Genomic DNA, 19,244 nt, shown 5'->3' on the forward strand with positions numbered 1-19,244 from the left:
GGATTACAGGCATGCGTCATCTTGCCTGGCAATATCTCAATTTTTAAAAAGAAAAGAACAGCAAGATGAGAACCTCTGAGCGAGTGAGAAAGTGTGCCTGGCACACATTGGTGTCCAATGTGTGTTTGTGGGCAGCCCTTCCCGCGCTGGCCTGCACACCAGGGAGAGAGGTCTCTGGCTCAGGAAGTGGTGAGAACCGGGGAGGGTGTCCCTGATGATGCCACAAACAGCCAGAGATTCAGCCTCAGCCAGGGCAGGGCCAATGGAAAGGCTTAGATGCTCTCATGAAGACGCCATGCAGGAGACAGTGGCGGAGCATTGTGGGGTCACTGTTAGGGGCAGAGATGGTCAAACACAGTCTGCTCAAGGGCAGAAAAGGGGCAGAACTGCTTGAGTGAAGCCCATTGGCTCCTTGAACCTCACAGCAACCTGGGGTGAAGGGCTCTCACACCTGGCTCACAGGAGGGAAAAAAGGCTCTGTTCAGAGAAGTTCAGTCACCTGCCCATGGTGACCCAGCTGCAGGGGAGCAGAGCCAGCGTGAAGGTCAGGTCTGTCTGACCTGAGTCCATGCTCTTTCCACTTTGCTTCCCCAGAAAACTGAGCTGGGGAGAGAATTGAACGCCCCCCGCAACTGGGAGATCAGGCAGCCATGGGGGCTCCCAGCCCCATATTGGGTTTCAACTCTTTGGATGAACCTAGCAGGGGTGACTGAGGAAGAGGTGGAGCATGGTACGGTGGGGAGGGCATGGGGGTGGAGGTGTGACCCCCAAAGAGGGCATGACCATGACCCATGAGAGACTGCACTGGTTCCCAGCCCTGTTCCCACCAGTGTGGCCAGAGAAGCCTCAGGTTTGGGACTTGGGCTCTCAGGAAGCCCTCTAAGTTTCAATTACTTTTTCCCATCCCAGCCCTGGGACTCTGGGGTCTCCCAGCCACCTCCTCCTCACTGCACCTTGGTGCCTTCCTCACAGAGTTGCTTGCCCTGTCCCCTAAGCCAGGAACAGTGCCAATCCCTTCCCCACACAGCCCAATACCCTGTCCCGGGGCCTTGGGAATCCCACACTGCATCTTTTCAGGTCACTTCTTCCATGAAGTCTTCCTCATCTTCTGGCAACATGCTCATACGGGTATCAAGCATCTGCCTTGTGCCAAGGCCTGTCCCTGACCCCAATATCTGACCCAATGAGTCACTGCCAGCAGAGAGGGACATACCAAGGTTTCTGGAGCCCAGAAGGAGGGAGGAGGGGTCCAATGAGCCATGAAGAAGGGGAGGGCACTTGGGGAGTCAGGAGAGAAGGCAGAGGGCCATTCCAGACAGACGTGCCTTGTCTTGGAGAATGAACAGCCTAATGCCCGTTATTCTGAGTACTTGTTGGATGGGACAGATGGGAACTGTCCCAGGTTCAGCATCTTCTGGGTCATCTGTCCTACTGGAGGGATCTGAGAACACAGAACACTGTTGATTCCCCTAATTTCGAGGACAACCTGAGCAGACTCTTACCCTTTACAGACTAAAGGGATCTGAGTTTATTTTATAGACAAGGAAATCTTGAGGCTTCAGAAGTCAAAACCACAGAGCTCAAGGTGCAGCCAGGATTTGAACTCATGTCTCTGGATACATAAAGTCCATATCCTTATTCACTTACGTCAGTGTTACAGTCTGGAAGCAGGATCTAGCCAGAAGTTAGAGTGGAGGCACACAGTGTGGTCCAAATCCCCAGGTCCCCAGCAAAGTCACATGGGGCAGGCAGGAAACCCTGGCTTGAGAGTCTGGGGGAGAAAAGGGCAGGGGTTCCAGGCCTGGACGACCCCAGATCCCCACCTAGTGGTAGGAGGGGATCATTGCCCGCACAGCTCGGGCTCTCACCAGAGACCCAGATTCATCCAGCAAGGTCACCAGCAATCCCACCTCCAGCAAGAAATCTCTCTGCTGGCTGTGGGTTCCTTAAAAGAGGACCCCATTGGTGCACAAGAGCACGGATCTCCATGGCTCTCCAGGTTTCTCTGCAGCAGCTCAGAAGCTCAATGCTCAGCCTAAGACTCAGGATGCTCTGGTCATTTCCAAGTCTAGGCCAGATTCCTAGGGCCCAGGGATTTGGCAGCTCAAGAAAGTAATGCCCCAGTGGCCTCTGCCTGGCTTCCAGTGCAGGCTGGTCACCTCTATGTGACAGGATCAACCCTGGTACTTCCCTGGGCCAGGGGAATTTTCCTCACCCTAGATTTTCCCCCCAGGCCTGCATCCTCAGACTCCCTTAGGCTCCTCCAAAGGGGCAAGGCCTCCTCAGGAGGGGCAGAAAACCACATTCACTGTGCCGGTCTCTGTGCCAGATAGTTATACACAGCATGACATTTAATCTTCAACCAACCCCCTGAGCTAGGTGCTGTTATCTCCATTTTTTAAAAACATTTTTAGTTGTTCATGGACATTTATTTATTTATATGTGGTGCTAAGAATCAAACCCAGTGCCTCACACATGCCAGGCAAGCGATCTACCATTGAGCCACAACCCCAACCCTGTTATCTCCATTTTGAAGAAGTGATAGGTGAGGGATAAAGTGACTTGCAAAGGTCTCACAGTCATTGACTACCATAAAACAATATGGATATAGGGAATAGTGGCACATGAGTATAGTTCCAGGTGCTGGGGAGGCTGAGGCAGGAGAATTGCAAGTTCTAAGTCAATCTGGGCAATTTAGCGAGATCCTGTCTCAAAAGAAAAAAATAAACAGAGCTGGAGATGTAGTTCAGTGCTGGCCTAGCATGCACAAGGCCCTGACTCAGGACACTCTGGTCATTTCCAAGTCTAGGCCAGATTCCTAGGGCCCAGGGACTTGGCAGCCTAAGAAAGTAAAGTCCCAGTGGCCTCTGTACTGCAAAAAACAGAACAACATGTGCATGGACATCTAACTCAGAAGGGAGAAGACCTAGAGGAGCCAGTAGGCCAGCCCAGTTTTAAAGGAAAGCAGGAAGGGCACCTCAGGTGAGGGAAAGAAAAGCCTGTGAGGCAAGGACATCAAGATTAACCTAGATAAGGACACTGGGGTTGGAGGCCTGGGGTGGGGGCCAAGTAGGCATGGGCTGGTTCCACAGACTGGCTCCACAGGCTGGCTCCACCCTTCACCTTTCCCCAAAGCATGAGAAGCCTATGGAGGGCTTTACACAGGAGAGCCCCTGCACCCCAGGTGCATTTCAAGAAGGTCCTCTGCTGCTCAGGGAAGATGGGGCGGGGGAGGAGGCAGATATGCTAGAAGTTTCCCCAAAGATCCCGGATTGGGATTGTCTCCACCCACCCACCGGCCCTGGAAGGGGACAAAGTTGGTGCTTCCTAGCCCAGAGGGTGCCAGACCTCCTTGGAAGCATGGCTGGAGGGCTAGGAGTGGCTGGTCAGTATTGGCAAAGATACACACAGCTGAGACCCTCAGGAGCTCTCTGCAATGGTCTCTGAATGAACTTGGAGCAGAGGCTTCTGTTCCAGGGCCCAAGCAGGGATATCTTGGAAGGACAAATGTAGGCCCTGTTTCTGGGGGGTGCAATTCATTCATTCTTTCAAAGCTGTGTGTTAAACATTTTTAGGTCTGGGTCACAGCAATGTGCAAAACAGACACCACCACCTCCCACCCTGCTAAAGGAGCCATGTTCTTGTAGAAGACAGACATTAAATAAATATATTCTCTCCCAAGAGGAGACACAGCAGCACATTGGGGTTGGATGGGAAAAGATTAGCCTCAGCAACTAGGGGAAGGGGAAAGCCTCAGAGACCAAGGGAGCTGGTAACTGCTCTGATTTCTCCAGGGAAAATCTCCACCACCAAGCGTCTTCACGTAATTGGGCGCATAGCTCTTCTTGTCAGGCTGAGGAGCAGACACTACAGGGTCAGGGGACATCCTGTTCTCTTTGAGAAAGAAATAATGGGCAGGAACATAGTCCATGGCATTTTGGGTAGCCCTCTCTACGTCCCCACCATTGTTTCACACATGAAAAGTCTCTGCTCCTACCAAGGCATTCCTGGCAGGTCCAGCTAGGCTGACAGGAAGCCTCAAGGCTGCTCTTCGCCAAGTCTCCTGGACTTGGCTCTGGTTCTCCCACAGATGCAACTTCTAGCCAGGACATCAGGGCTCAGCATCCGGCCACAGAGGGCACTTGCCCAGCCCCTTAGCTTTTTCCCATCAACAAGCTGCCTCTCAGCCGTCATCACTTCATTAGCACATGTTGCCAAGGGTCAGGCCCATGGAATTGTGAAAGAGCTCTGTCCTTTGCTGGATGGCCTTGGGCACCTCACTTCATTTCTCTGACCTCAATTCGTTGTCTGTGAAATGGGGATTGAAAATCTCCACCTTGCCAGTAAAGGTTCAGTGAGACCCCACATGGGACAATGCTTTGAACACGGCAAAGCTTTTCACTCAATAAGGACTTAGCCCAGAGTATTCCAGATCTGGGAGACACCCTTAAACAGGAGCGCCTGAAACCCTTTCTCTTTTGGGAGAAGTCACACACAATCAACAAACTGTGGTGCTAGACTCAAACTAAACTGTTGGTGCCTTTCCAAACTAGCTTTGAGGTGGAAGGCAGAGGTGAATGACAATGAAATCCCAGAGCGATTGAGGCAGCTGGAGCCAGCTGGTTCCTTGAGGGTTTCAGGACCTGGAATGCTGTTTCCTAATTGGGAATTCATCCAGGCCACCAGCCCTTCCCCTACCCCCAAGCAACAGCCAAGGTCCCCAAGGTCTGCAATGGCCCGCCTATTCCTCCTACTCTATTTCCTCAAGCAGTAAGTAAATGGGAGCATAGTCCTTGCCTGTTGTCTGAAGCAGTTGAGGCTAGGGCTCACTGCAAGCTGGACCAAGGTCATCTGGTCATCCACTGATCAGTCTGATTTTAGTCCAGACCACTTATTTTACAGGTGTGGATTTTGGAACCCAGAGAAGAATGTTACATTATCCAAGGTCTCACGCAGGCAAAGTTTGACCCTGTACTTATCTCCTGTCTGGCTTTCCTACCAAGCAGCTGTTTCAGCAGATGGACATGTAGATAATTATTAAATCACCAAAGATTCGCTCCTATCCTCTGTTATACCTTGAAGAGGGAAAGGCGGAGAGCCTAGTACAGGACAAACACAAGCTGGTGTTTATGTGGAAGTGGAAGTGTCTCTAGACTGGTGTTAACTGGGTTGCTTTCTAGTCATGTGCCTTTGGAAAATGCTTGTAGGGTTAATCTCCCAGGGTGGCAGAGCTCATCTGGGGACATGAAGGTAGGATGGGATCAGGCTTCCAAACCTGGCCACCCACTCTAACTCTGGCATCTTCAGGCCACCAAGCCTCACATCTCCACACCCATCCTTCCTCCTTTCAAAACCGACTCAGGACTTTGTTTTTGAATCCGAGGAAGATTCTCATAATCTTCCTCATTCTCAAGAACTTCTCATTCCCCACCACCTCCCGCGGGAATAATCCAGACCCAATCCTTCCCTTGGGTCTCCGGTACCCGGTGGTGGGGGAAGGGGAGACAGGCACAGACTGGACCCTAGGTGTGCACCTTCAGCGGGGCTATCCTGCATATCTGGAGTCCTGTCTGTGCCCTGCACATCCCGGCATTCAACCTGGAAGACCCCACTGGGGCTGGTGAGGAGACAGAGTTAGGAGCTGAGGCAGACCTTGCCGCCGAGGAGCACGGGATCCCGGCTCTCCAGTCTTACACCGAGCGGCTTCAACCTTACAAACACCCTCCAAGCCCGAGTGGGTCGCCTCCCGCAGTCCAGAGCTGATGTCCAGCGCCCACAGATCCCAGCCCACAGTCCCACTTCTGAGAGGTCAGGAAGGCAGAAATCAGGCGGCCTCCCTGCCGTGCGAGGGATGGAAAGGGCCCTAGCCCGAGCGCGCACAGAGGGAGCGAAGGGTCGTCATTGGCAGACGTGCCTTGAAGGTTCGGGAGCTGGCACTGCAGGACCGTCTCGAGGAGAAGGCCCCAACCAGAGCTTCGCGTCCCCCGGCCCCCGTGTCCGCAGCCCCAATCCGGCGCCTCTCCGTCCCTCGTCTGCCTTTGCGGGTCTCTGGGCCTGGATGAACGCCTGTCGGTGGCTCTGTTCCCCTGCGATCCCACCGCGGCTCTCAGTCCACCTGAGGATCTAGCCGGAGGGGCGGGCTGGGGAGTCACGGCCCGGCCCCTGGCCTGGAGCGCCATCTCGTGGCCATGTGGGGAGTTGCCGCGGCCTGCGGGCGGGGAGCATTTCTGCCCAATGGTTCTTTTAAAAAGCAGTGGCGGTCGCTTCTTGGAACCCGGGACTTCGAGAGTGGCTTCGGTGTCCCCTGCCCTTAAAATAAGGTGGAACAGACTTGCGACTCCAGAGAGTCCAAAAGGAATTCCGAGGGCAAAACAGTCCTAGCCTGTTCCGACAGAAGCACCGACACTGTCAGTGCACAGCGACGAACCTGGGAGGCCCCGGAGCTCGGGCTTCCTCCCTTTGCTCGAGTTTCTAGTCCTGACCTCGCCTCTCTTCTTCCCAATTGCTGCTGATTTCTTAAAGCACCTATCTCTTCGCCTTGTGCCAGACACTGCCTACCGGCTGGTGCTCCAAACTTGGAGGTCAAGGACGGTGAAACCGGGAGGAAGCGGAATTGGACTTGGAGAGTGGAGGAAAGCAGGCTCGGAGTTTAAATTTCAGTCTTAAAAAAAAAAATTTTTTTTTCTAAAAAATCCTAAACCTGGCACAACGGGATCGGGGCTTTGAACCGGGCGTTCGCACGCGTGTGTCCTGGGGTGAGCAAATCTGAACGCAACCATGGTCCCCAGGGAGTGCTCAGCGCTCTAGTTGGCTGTACGCTGGGGAGGTGGCCCCCATTTCCGCGCCCTTTGGGAGGGAGGGCAGGGCCAGGCCGCCAGTGCTCTGGATCTCTACGGCAGCAGGGGAGGCTCGGAAGAATCAAATTAACCGAAAGAGAAATGAAGTCCCCTAGGGCTGAGAAGCCCTGTGGTTGGGACGCTAGGGGTCTCACGGAGCCCCTCACCCACACCTGAAGTGTTCGAGTTCTCCGGTGAGTCACAGTCCGACACCAACACTCACAGTCCCCTCAGACCCCCATATTCTCAACAGAGCTCCAAGGCGACTTGCTAGGTCACCAACAGGCCTCACCGACCCCTCGGTCCCCGTCACTCGCACACACGCGCTGTGCGCACTTCCGTCTGCTGGCGGCCTGGCTCTCCTGGGCCCCTAGTGGCAGGCCCTGAAGGGTTAAGTAGGCCTAGGGGCACCGGAGCAGCGGGTACGCGGGGCGCCTGGGCTAATTGGCGACCCCAGGGACAATGAGGGCTGGGAGACTGGGGAGGCGGGTGGCTTAATTGGGCCTGGGAGTGGCCTGGCCTTTGTCTGGGACCAGGCCCCGCCGCCGGCTGCGGGTTCCTGTAGCCGCACTCAGACTCGCAGCTGGGGCCCAGCGGAGCGCTGGGTGGGCGACTTGGGAAGAGGACGTGTTCAGCAGGAGGCAGGGGGGCGGGTCGACTCTCTGGTGGCGCTGAAACACCACCGCCCCACCCGGTTGCTACAGCAACGGCTAGACTGCAGCAACACCAGGCCGCCCCGCCCCGCCTTCTCAGCCAGCGCCCTCGGGTTCCCAGCTCCGCCGGCGGCCTTGCACACGGCCTCAGGTGGGTGCTGCCCCCTAGTGTCAGTAGCCCTATCCGCAGACCGCGGTAGACTGGCAGCTAACACTCCTTCCTCAAGTCACTAGTCACACTAAAAGTGAGAAGCCGCTAGAAGCCAATACCACCCCTGCTCTACGAATTTTAGAGGTGTTTAAGTCCAAAGCAACCACGAATAAACACACGGTTCACGAAGGGTTACATTTGAGCTGGGAAAGGGGTTTCCCTCTTCCGGCCTGATTCTTTTAACACTCCAGCAGGTCAGAGACCGGGAAAATAGAACTCACCCTTGGGGAGTTGGACCGTCCTCTGTGTTCTCCCACTAGTACACTGTCCAAGCCCCCTATTCCTCTACCACCCCCTCAAGTTTAGCATAGCTGGAGCAGTTCCCTTTCTGGAAGAGGTGGACATGATTCTCTTTCCTTGCAAGTTGTGTCAGCCCATGAAGGTGTCCTGGGCATTTGGAGCCCCTGAAATTGTCAATTTCACCTTCACCCTTCCTCAAGTCACCATCCCTGATGTCCCTGGTAGAGTTGGAAGCCAGCACCACCCTCCCTAGTGTCCAGGACATCAAGGAATCCTATGGTTTGGTGGGTGGTGGTGGCCCATGCCTGTAATCCCAGCCACTCCAAAAGCTAAGGCAGGAGGATCTCAAATTCCAGCCAGCCTGGGCAACTCAGCAAAACTTCCTCTAAAAATTTTAAAATAAAAAGGACTGAGGATGTAGCAGTGCTAGAGCACCCTTGGACTCAATAACCAGTACAACAAAAGGGGGAGATTCCCTAAAGCTTAAAGAGGAACTGGGAAGGAGGTGGGGTGTTTAGTGACCCACAAGCCCAGGAGCATGTTGAAGGAGTGTGGTCGCCCATCTCCCACCCAGCCCCATGGCCAGAGTTTGGGGCTGAGGACACCTGCTAGCTTCGTGAAGAGAAGGGATGGGGGTGGGAGGCAGATGTCCTTGCAGGAGTGAGTGGGTCACTGGGGAAGGACCAGCCTAATGGAGAGTGATCCAGAGGGATCCCAGAAAGACCCCAGCCAAGCCCATTATTATACAGGGGAAACTAAGGAAAAGGAAAGGCCTATGGACCCACACTTCTCAGACCCCACCGAGGATTTGGATGAATTACAAGGAACACTTTAGGCCAAACTGTCACTATTTAACAGCCCTGATAGGGAATATTTTTTTCTCTGAAGTTCTGAAGGCAGAGAGATGGGAAAGAATTCTGGGGCCCTTGGTATGGAGGGACACGGCCAGGCCCCTCCTCGAAGGGGGAGAGGGACCAGGAAGCACCCATTTTCCCAGCCCACCCATCCAGAAGTGTTGAAAGAGGATGCGTTTCCACGAAGGTGCCCCAGAAAGGGAGTCGGGAGGCCAGGCCGCTCTGCCGCACTTGGTCTGGCTCCAAAGCTCAGGCTCCAAGCATCGAGCGCTCGGAACGGCAGTCAGACGGCGGGTGGCCAGCAGAGGGAGCGCGGCCGCGGGCCGGGGACGCGGCCGCACTGGGGACCGCGGGGGTTGCGAGGCGGCGCGGCGCCTTCTGGCCCAGCCCGCGCTCCGGCGCCGCCCGGCCCTGCGGCTGGGTACACCGCCCAGTGGTGCTTTGGTCCCCGGGGTGCAGCTGCCGCCCAACTAGGGCGCTCAGCCTTTGTCCCCGCCTCTGGTACCTCCTTAAAGCTCTTGCAGCGCCCCAGCCCCGCGCGGCCCACAGAGCGCACAGCCCCGTTCGCTTCGCATTGTAGCGTTTTATTGTTTTCTCGCGTTTTTGTCGTTTCGTTCTCGCTCCGGAGAGAAAAGTGAAAACCTGAGGTGGAGCCCGCGGGCTGGGCAAACAAAGCTCGGGCGGAGGTGCCAAGGGGCCGGCGGGGTGGGGCCTCCTGTGGGGCTTGAGGGCCTTCTCCAGCAGCCAAGGACCCCTCCCGCCCTGTACAATATAGATGTTCATGTAAAATGAAAAAAAATTAAATGCTATGAGTTAATCTCTATATGTACACAGCAATGTACACCTTTGAATAAATTAATACCAATTTGCATATTCTGGGAACCTTAAAGCTTATTTACACAAATTACCATTTATTTCATAAATATCTTTTTTCCCTGGGGACTCAAGGCAGAAGTGCCACTCCCTCCACTGACCCAGGAGTGGGAGGGGCGCCTGTCTCTTGGGGGAAGAGGTGGGAGGACTAACCCGATAGGGCCCCTTCCAGCTCAAGTCTACACTGACTTCGGTCTTCACTGGCTTCAGCGCCTCCCAGCCCGGTTTCTTACGAGGTACAGGCCCAAAGCCAGGGGCCCCAGGACTCCCTCCGAAGCTCCCACACCTGGCACACTTTCTGGCTTCTGGAATGGACCGCTGGGCCAAACATGACGCCTGCCCCACTGTGCTGGAAGACCGGAGACCCCCACTGATGCCACCTTGAGGCTGGAGCAGATCTGGACCGAGTCCAGAGTGGCTCCGAAGTGACTCTGTTCCGGCAGCCTGATTTCTTGTGGAGGCCCAGGGAAGTGTCCCAGACCCGGGCTTGCCAGAGGAGGCTCCATTTTGGTCGCTGCAGCCCACTTTTGCTCCTTTATTTAAATAAATACCCATTCTGTGCTGTACACGTCCCAAGCAGCAGGGGCAGGCAGCCCTGGAGGCCTGCGAGGCAGCGGAGCGACCGGGTAGCCCCTCACTTGGGCGACTCCCGGCCGGGGGAGAGGGCTCGTTGGCTCTCCAGCCCACTCACCAGTCTCTGGATGCTCTGCAGTTCACTGGCGGCCTCCTTGGCTGAGCCACTGGGCGACAGGCCACCGCGGGACGAACCCCCCACTTTTCTAAGAGCCAGCTCGGGCAGGGGGCTGGGCTCCCGGCTGTTGCCACCTGCAGCCTTGGAGCCCTCAGCCGCCAGCCCCGTGGTGAGGAGGCTAGTGCTAGGCGGGATGGTGACCGGGATCTGGTAGGGGCTGAATCGCAGGCGGGGCCGGGCACCACCCAGGAACGGACTTCGGGATAGGGAGCCAGCTGCGGCAGCGGCGGCAGCAGCAGCACTGGTAGCCGGCAAAGCTGAGGCGGCTGCGGCCGCTGCCGCCATGTAGGTGTAGGGATAGGGAAAGAGGCCTCCGAAAGTGGGCATTGGGATTCCCTGAAAGAAAAAGGAGACAAGGGTTAGACATGCTGCCTGAGGTGTTTCTGAGGGTGACCTGGATGCTACAACAGTAATCCTTGCTCCAGTGTTTCAGGATATAAAACCCAAACTCACAAAAGTGTAACCACAGGTAAACATGAGCCAGTGTGCCCATGGCCAAACCCAGTTGGTATGCCCATCATCTAGGTTATGACGCAAAGGCCTGGCACCATCAAGTTACAGTAGGTGTAAGGGAAAGGACATCCTAGGTGACTGAACTAACATGAGCGAAGCCTAGAGGGAGGAAAAAGGGCAGGCACAAGGCCAGGTGGCAAGCAGGCAGCTGTGGCTGATTGGGAGGTTCTGCTCATTTAGAGCAGCATCCTTCCCACCTCTCCTGTCTGCCTGCTCCAAAGGGTTGAAGGAACAGAAAGGCTGGGGGCAAGGGGAGGCTTTGTAAAAATCTCCTTCTGATTGCTCACCTACCCAGGGATCCTTTGCTTCGGCAAGGGGCAGGGTATAAGTGCCAACTAGTTCATAAACTGGCCTAAATGTTCCACAAGGAACTGGCAACACCTCAGTGGCAGCTGAGGAAAGAATGCAAAGTCTTTGCCTGTGGATAGCACAGCAGCCAGAAAACTCTGGACAAATGCCCCTGAACTCATGAGGCCTGACTTTTGGACTATCTGACCTTTGAGATAATGGCTCTGTCCTCAGAGTGTGTGGATATGGGAAGGAGGGCTAGGGGGCTAACTGTGCTGGGCTCTGGGAAAGCCTGAGTCCTGGCTCAAACAGCGAAAAGGAAAGAAGCAGCTTAGGAGGGAGAAAATGCCTTTCCTGAGAGTTAAGCCCCACTGGGCATTTCAGATCTGGCATCTCAAGTCGGAAGGCAGGAAAGAGGTTTCATATCTCCCCAGGATTTGGCTCTACCTGACAGCTGGGACCCACTGCACTGGCTTGGGAACTTATCTACCCAGCAACTGTACCAACTGATGCCTCTGAGTGCTGCGTACCCTCACCCTGGCTTTGCACCTGTTGACCAGGCTGTGACTAGGAGCCCTGGCTTCCCCCATGACCTCCACAATGCCCATGATCATCACCAGAGTTTGTCTGGGGAGGTGTTCACACGGAGAACCAAGGGAGCAGATTAACCCTCCAGGCCTTGGACTCCATTCTCCAGAGGTTTCCCTCCAGCCTGGAAGCCATGTGATATTATTGATGCCTCAAATACTCCACACAACCTGATGTTGAGCTCTGTTTAAAACTCATTTCAGAACTCCTCCCCACTTTAAAAAAAATATTTGCTTCTGAACCAAAGGAGCTTTCTCAGACCTGAACTCCTATTTTCCTTCCCTTGAGATAAGATCTCAAGGGTTCAATTTGCCAGAAACCTCAGAGGGAAGAAAATGAATGAAGAGATTCCAAATCTTTCCACAGGGAATATTCCACCCAAGTAACCAAAGAGGCGGCCCTCCCCATTAGATCTCCTTATTGTGCCGCTGGCCACATTTTCATAAACTCTCTCTGGGGAGCTGAGAACCCCGCTTCCCTGAGATGTGGCTAGGAGAGTTGGGGGACTCAAGGTAGGGGAAAGACCAGTCCTGTCCTTCACCAGTGTTGAAGGTGAAGGAGGGCTTCACCTTCCTAGAGGGCTTGAAAGGGACCAGAGATATCTGGAAGGTGGGTCATTTTGATAGTCAAATGTCCAAAAAATAATGTAAAATTTCCTCTTCCCTTTGTCCATTCATCATAGCCTTTCAGTACAGATAGTGAGCCAAAGGTCTTCCCAAGAAAATTTTCTCTGAGGCTAGAGGAGTGAATTATACAAAAGTTAAGGACAACCACTGTCTGCCAGAGTACAACCTCCCTCACTCCTAGGAGTTATAGGGAAGGAAACAGACTCAGGGTAAGGGACTTGACCAAGGTCATATGGGAGTCAGAAGCAGAGCCCTGGCCCGATCCTAGACTACAACTCCGAATTTCGGTGACCTAGTGTGAATTGATTCTCTCCTGTACAGGGTTTTAGTCCCCTGGAGGGTCTGAGATCCTAAGGCATCCCTCAAAAGCCCTCTGCCCGCCTCGTCGTGCAGCACACTTCCCCTCCCTCCCTCGCGCTGCCCTAGACCACAGGCCTTACCTGAGATGCCAGCATGTGCTGGGAGAGGTGGAATGGGAAGGGCGCGGCGGTGCTTGCTGCGCTGGCCGCGGGACCCAGCCCGCCTGCGTCCAGCCCCGCGGCTGTGCCGGGCCCAGCGCCTCCTCCATTGCCGCTGCCCGCCACCGAGGCCAGCAGGTGACCCATGCCCATGGCGGAGAAGGCGCCGGGGCCCATGGCAAACTGTCCTGGGTGCAGGAAGAGTGGCTGGCCGGCTCCCAGCGGCCCAAAGAACTGCTGCCCGTGCAAGTGGCTGGAGAAGGCCAGGCCGGGTAGGTGTCCCGCGCCCAGGGGGGACGCACTGTCTGTCTGCACAACCAATGGCGTCAGGCCAGGCTCTTTGCCCTCGCTCGCCTCCTTGCGCCCCTCGTCCTTCCGCCGGGCTTCTGCGCGCTCCTTCTCTAGATTCCTCAGACTGAACGGGCCGTCCCCGCCGCTCTCCGACGGTTCCTTGCCCCTCTCAGGACTGCGCCTCTCCCGGGCGCGCTCAGGTTCGGTCAAGCGAGAGGGGCTGGCGCTGTCCTGACCCGGGCTGCGGCCTAGCGCCGCCCCGGCGCGCTCCTCATTTAGCCGCTCCGGCTCTGGGTCGCTGTCTGCGGCGCACGACTTCTCTTCGGCTGCGGGGAGAGAGGGCACGCGGGGTTACAGGGACCCGGATGGAGACAGACGCGAAGCCCTCTCCTGGTGTCTGGGACCCGTCGGGTAGACTTGGAATAGCCAGATTTTGAGGAGGTCGAGTCCAGAACCTTCTAGGGTGAGGCAAGAAGCAGCTGCAGGTCACCTAATCCAAGATCCCATGTTTACAGTAGAAGAAAGGAGGAAAACCTTACTGTCATAAAGTCACACAGTCCGCAAGGGACCAAACTCGGAATTCAGCCGGTTGTTTTGGCTACCACGGACCGACCAAGCAGGGGAGTCCCAGGTTGGAAGCCCTATCCCACACGCATCGCTGACACATCTCCAAATCCTGAGCAAAGGGACAGATTGGCGACCTAAGGGGTGGCTTTCCTGCTCCCTTCCCTATCCCAGGACCAACCACCTTCTCCTCACCTCGGGCCCGGTGCAGGCGCAGGGGACTGGGCGCAGCACCGGGAGAGGGCGGTGGTTCCCGCACAGGTGGAGGATCGCAGGATGAGGCGTCTGACTCTGCGCCATCGCGCTCCGGCTTGCAGTGCTCCTCGTACAAGCGCAGAGTAGGCAGCGTCAGCTGCTTCCTGAGGTGGGTGCAGAGGGAGCGGGTCAGCCAGGAGCACATCCCTCCTGCTGCCCTGGGCACCCGCCCTAGGTTGTCCGCCTTATCCCTCACCTTTTCTCCCGCCGGCCGTTCCCTGTGTCCCTGAAGCCCTTGGCAAATGGGTTGTTGTCGATCTTCAGTTGTGTAATCTGCAGGGACCGAGGAGGTAGTGCTGGGTCAAGACCTGGCACTTTCAGCCTGGACAGGGGCACCCCGAGGTCAGCGACTCCCAGTCGCAGAGTGGAGACCAAGGGATTTGGTGCCCGCCCACCTGGTATGGGATGCCCGCAGGCGGGCATCGAGGAAAGCTACAAGGTCTCAAAAAAAATTTTTAAATAAAAATAAAAAAAAACCTGTTCAACAAATAATCCTTCAACCTGCTCACACAGGCCCAAAGCTGTGCGCAAAGAGTTGAAATTGGCCCAGGCAAGCAAACAAGCCCGTGCGGTCACACAGGTTAAAATATTCGGCACCTGAGCGGGCGCGCACGGACGCAGCGGCTCACACACAGGTCCTCAGATGCAGGCAAAGACAAATCATCACACTCACCAGCCCGCACACACGCAAGCATACACAGAACAAACAAGTGCTCACAGAAGCAAACGAATTCAAGCGCTTCCATCTATATCGAATGCACCTAAATGGTGAACGCATAGTCAGGCGAACACCCTGGTTCATAAAGACAAAACGACCCTCTAGAACACTGGGACACTGGGACACTAGTTCACCCGACAGCAGTGCACATGGGCACAGGCCTACTGGGGGTGATATTTGCTCCACCAGAAGGAGAGTAGAAAGGCAGTAAATAGAAAAAGCCCTTTAACTTGAAGGAAAATTCTCGCAGCATCTTCCAAGGGGTCTGGGACCTGGGCTGACTCTGAGTTGTAGCCAGGGGTGCTTCCGGGGCTGTGTCACCGGTCCCACTCTCTGACTCTGGGAAGAATAAAAACTGGGTCCCGAGTTCCTAGCGTTAGTAGAGCTTGGGCAGATTGCCTCGGGCTCACTCTCTTCATTTAAATTCCCATCTCCGAGCCAAGACATAAACGAATAAAATGTAAAAATGTCAGCACGGGGCCAGGAGTCCCTGCTAATTGCTAAGTAAACATCTCCACCCGAACGAACGAGCGCCCAGCTGTTGGTGCGCCCCAGGGGAGCTTGTGTGTACGTGTCCTGGGTTTGAGAGGGGGCCTGAGGGTTTTCTGTGGGTGCTGCACTATGGATGCGTGAGACTCGATGCTCGGTGCTCAGGGGTGGGCTGTGAGCACTCGGAGCTGCTGTTCCGGGCTGCGCGTGGGTGTGAATGGAGGGTTGGAGCTCGCCAAGGTTACGGGCGTGGTCCAGGGCCTGAGCACCCCACTCTCCCATCATCTCCGCACCTTGTCGTTTTGGTAGGCAGTGACAGCAATGAAGTCGGTCTCCGGAAACACATAGGTGCGGAAGGTACTGTACGGCAGCTTCAGGATGTCGTTGGCTCTCACGATGTGGAAGCGCGGCTGGTACTTGTGCATGGAGTTCAAGATGGTCTGCAGGGAGGGCGCGGGTCAACCAGCAGCCCCAACCCTCTGCCCAAGCTTTTCTTCTCGCTGACCTCTTCTTCCTTTCCACCTCTCTGACTCTCCATTCTGCCCACCCTCCACCTTCTTCTATCTTTTTTTGCTTTTTCTTGCCTGTGTTTCCTTTTTTTTTCTATATTCTTACATTTTTTTCTTACAGCTTCTCTCTCCATAAATATTTTTTCCTCGATTGGAAGCAGAAATAAAACAAAGCAGGCGGCCAGGGAGGGGGCATGCATGGAACCCAACTCCGCTTTAACCTCTCTTACTGTTGGCATTACTAAGCCCTAGAAATCCTATGGAAAGAGGATTCCTGGGAGGTGGGGGCTCACCAACTGCTCTGCCTCAGAATGGGCAGCCCCCTTTGCCCCACAGAACCCCAGCTTCCTGGCCACTTGCTGGGACCTTGGCTCAGACAGAAATGGAGAGACCCCCCTCACTCTTTCCTCCTGACTGGGTATCTGCCTGTGAAGGGGGCTGGAGGATGATCTGAAGGAGGCTCTGGGAGTCTGGTTTGACTTTTAAATTCCTTAGTCTTGGGGAAGGGTGAAGGAATGGGCAGGTCTTCCACGCTCAGCATCTATAGGCCAACAGCAGGGTGACTTCCCTAGGACCAGCGTCGCTTCACCCAGTCCCTTAGGGAACCTGCCTCCAGCTTGACTCAACTGGAGAAGGGACTCTAAGACCTGTAGAGAGTTGAGATAGGAAGTAGCCTGGAGATTACCTGCTAAGGACCTGCTGTTCCCCAGGCTTGTAGAGCAGAGCTTTCCTAGGCACAGTGCAATGAAGTGTTGGGGGGCATCCTGGCTGTTTGGCCCGGCTTCCCCCACCCCAATTCTGCCTGCTCCCTCTACTATTCTAGCTGCAATGCAAGTGCTCTTAACCCCGTCCCTGCTCAGTCTCACTTACAAAACCATGCTTGTCCGAGATGTTGTTGGTCAGCTTCAGTTTGTGGAAGGCCACAGGCTTGGCCATCCACTGTTCCCCTGTGGCTGGGCTGTCTGGGTGAATGTACATGCGTTTGGGCATCTCTGGATCAGCTTTGCCTGCCACCATCCAGCGTGAATTGTGAAACTTATAACGACAATCATCAGCAGCCACAATGTCCATCAGCAGGATGTACTTGGCCTTCTTGTCCAGGCCGCTGACTCGAACCTTGAAGGGGGGGAACATCCGCCTCGGAGGGAGGGAAGGGGGACATGCTATTGGGACTTGGCTGCTTGTTCCGATGACCCCTTGCCCGCTTTACTTCTCCTCCAACCCATACTCCCCTAACTGAAGGTTTCCCATCTGTTTCCCTGTTGTGGCTGTTCTGCCCTCTTACCAGTGCCTGAGAGACCAAAACTGTGGTTGTTACTCCTGGGAGATAATATTTCTGCCAGTCAGAATCTCTCTTATAAGGTCTTCCCTCAACCCTGTGCTCAAATCGGAAGACCCTCTTTCTCTCTGTTCTGAGTTGAATGTCATTGCTCTGGAAAGAAATCTAGGCCCTTTAGAAATGCACTCCTTTCTACTGGATCTTCCTGAATTTTGTTCAGGGGAAATTCACACTTGGGACAGAAACTCCCAGAAATAAATTTGAACCTCTCCTAAATATATTAAAAAGGTATTTATTTGGGGGCACTAGCTTACAGCCCTGATCAGGATCCTGACCCGGTAGTTCGGGGGAAGAGGGTTAGCCTGAGGCCTGGATTCTCAGTGAGGATTGGAAGGGTAGAAGAGTTAGGAATTGTAGCTTTCTTCTGGTTTTAAATCCTGGGGCGAAAGGAGCACCCCTAGCTCCACCGAGCTCCAGGACCAGGACAAGACTCCTGGCGGGTTTGACTGGGCTCAGCGGTCCTGGGGCTTGCTGCTGGACACCAAGCGTCAGCCTGGCGCTAGAGGGATGCGAGTCCCACTGCGGACTTAAGCAGAGAGTTCAGGAAATGCTGCCTCTCCCTGGAGCTGAGACCGATTCAGTGGCAGAAAAGACCCTATAGGGCATAAGAGACCTGCCAGGGCCGAGCTGCCGGGCCTCCTTGGCTTTCAGACTCAAAACGGCCAGGCTGTTCTTTAGGCGTACGTTTTCGTTTAATTTCGTTCGGGGATGTTTGCGTATTTTTAAAAAATTCGCTCCAGTACCGAATGAAAAAAAAGTCAACTTGATTGTGGAGCGAAGCATAGCGCCTCTTGGAGCCGGGAGCCCAGAGAGAACGTGGATTAGGTGCTGGTTGGTGCTGTCCGGTACCCCAGCCCGCCCGCCAGCCCGCCGGCCCTCTGGCCTCCCTACCTCCCGGACTTGGTGATGACCATCTCCGTGCCCAGCTTGTGGAACTGGTCCCACAGCTCCTTAGCCTCCAGCGTCACCTTGGGGTCGTCCTCCACTTCGTCCTCGGGCTCCAGGCTCTTGAGAGAGCGCAGATGCGCCGCGGGCGGGTGCGGGCCGAGCGCCGAGACGTGCAGCCCCGCCTCGGCCGCTGCTGCTGCCGCTGCGGCCGCGGCCGCCGCCCCCGCCAGGCCCGGGTCGGGCAGAGGCTTGGCCAGCGCGCCCGGCGGCAGCGCGAGCGCAGGAAAGAAGGAAGGCTGCGCCGCTGCCAGGAAGGCGGACATGGGGAAGTCGGCGGGCCGTGGCGCATGGAACGGGTGGTAAGCCATGGCGCTGGCTGCCAGCGCCGGCTCTCTCATCGGGACATCCGGCCCAGGCGCCCGGGGGCCGGGGCCGGGGGCGCGCAGCTCGGACCCCCGGCCCGGGCGGCGGCGCGCGCGGAGGACGGACGGCCCGGGTGGCGGGCGCGGCAGTGGCTCCTTCTAGCTCCCGGTCCCGCGCTCCGCTAGGGGAGCGGGGCTCTGGGCGCGGGGGCGGAGGGGGCTCTGCTCTGGGCTGGGCTGGGCTGGCCCGCTCCGGCGCCGGGGACCACGCGCGACTGGTTAGATCTTGTCGTGATCTCTGGAAAACTGTGACTATCTCACATGTCCTGCCCTGCTCGGATCCCCTGCGCTAACGAGCCAGGCCCCCCTTGATTGCTGATTTTACGCTTTTTGGACCAATTGTGGGTCTCCGGGGGCGGGGTTTTGACAGCTCAGGCCAAGCTCCGGCCGGGAGGGGGGGCCGGGGAGAAGGTGTCGGAAGCCTCAGCAGTAAGAAAACATGTCAACAGAATAAAATATTAACCAATGACGGGCCGGCGGGCCCTGAGACCCCTCCCCCTGGCCTGGCCCCCACCCGGCCGCCCGCGCCCGCGGCTGCCGGCGCTGGGACTGGTAAGCGTGGAGGGCCGACCTGACCCGCCGAAAGGGCCTGAGGCTGGGGGCGCCAGGGTCCTAGGGCATTGGGGAAGGACCCCTAGCCGCATGCCGGCCCCAAGTGCAAAGCATTAACACGTCCCAGAGATGAGAGGGGGCGCCCTCCTTCTCCGGCGCCCGGAAGCCCCGCCACTCTGGCCTCGCCCCAACCTGGCCTCCGACCCTGCTCCCGGTCGCCGCCCCGGGTCCCTGTGCTCCGGAGGGAGGCTGCGGTCACTGGAAACCCAGACCGGTGGGCGGGCAAGTCGGGAGGTTCGGGCGGCTGAGGCCCCGGATCAGAACCC

At 56.2% G+C, this 19,244-nt stretch overlaps 1 protein-coding gene across 1 annotated transcript; it reads right to left on the minus strand.

Annotated features, from left to right (window-relative positions):
- Window positions 1-9,381: 9,381 nt before the first annotated feature.
- On the minus strand, window positions 9,382-18,641 carry Tbx2 (T-box transcription factor 2). Its single transcript, XM_076870610.1, has 7 exons — window positions 17,948-18,641; window positions 16,588-16,855; window positions 15,502-15,648; window positions 14,198-14,274; window positions 13,942-14,105; window positions 12,874-13,508; window positions 9,382-10,754 (listed from the first exon to the last, which is right to left on the minus strand). Exons 1-7 carry the CDS (start codon window positions 18,340-18,342, stop codon window positions 10,302-10,304), a joined length of 2,139 nt encoding a protein of 712 aa, XP_076726725.1. The 5' UTR covers window positions 18,343-18,641; the 3' UTR covers window positions 9,382-10,301.
- Window positions 18,642-19,244: the final 603 nt, after the last annotated feature.

This window comes from Callospermophilus lateralis, chromosome 11 (genome assembly GCF_048772815.1).
Source record: "Callospermophilus lateralis isolate mCalLat2 chromosome 11, mCalLat2.hap1, whole genome shotgun sequence".
Taxonomy (NCBI): domain Eukaryota; kingdom Metazoa; phylum Chordata; class Mammalia; order Rodentia; family Sciuridae; genus Callospermophilus; species Callospermophilus lateralis.

Coding starts and splice junctions, on each gene's coding strand:
- Tbx2 (XM_076870610.1), bottom strand. CDS start 18,342: ATGAGAGAGCCGGCGCTGGCAGCCAGCGCCATGGCTTACCACCCGTTC. Junction 15,649..16,587: donor TCTCGGACAAGCATGGTTTT/GTAAGTGAGACT, acceptor CCCTCCCTGCAG/ACCATCTTGAACTCCATGCA. Junction 10,755..12,873: donor AGCACATGCTGGCATCTCAG/GTAAGGCCTGTG, acceptor TTTTTCTTTCAG/GGAATCCCAATGCCCACTTT.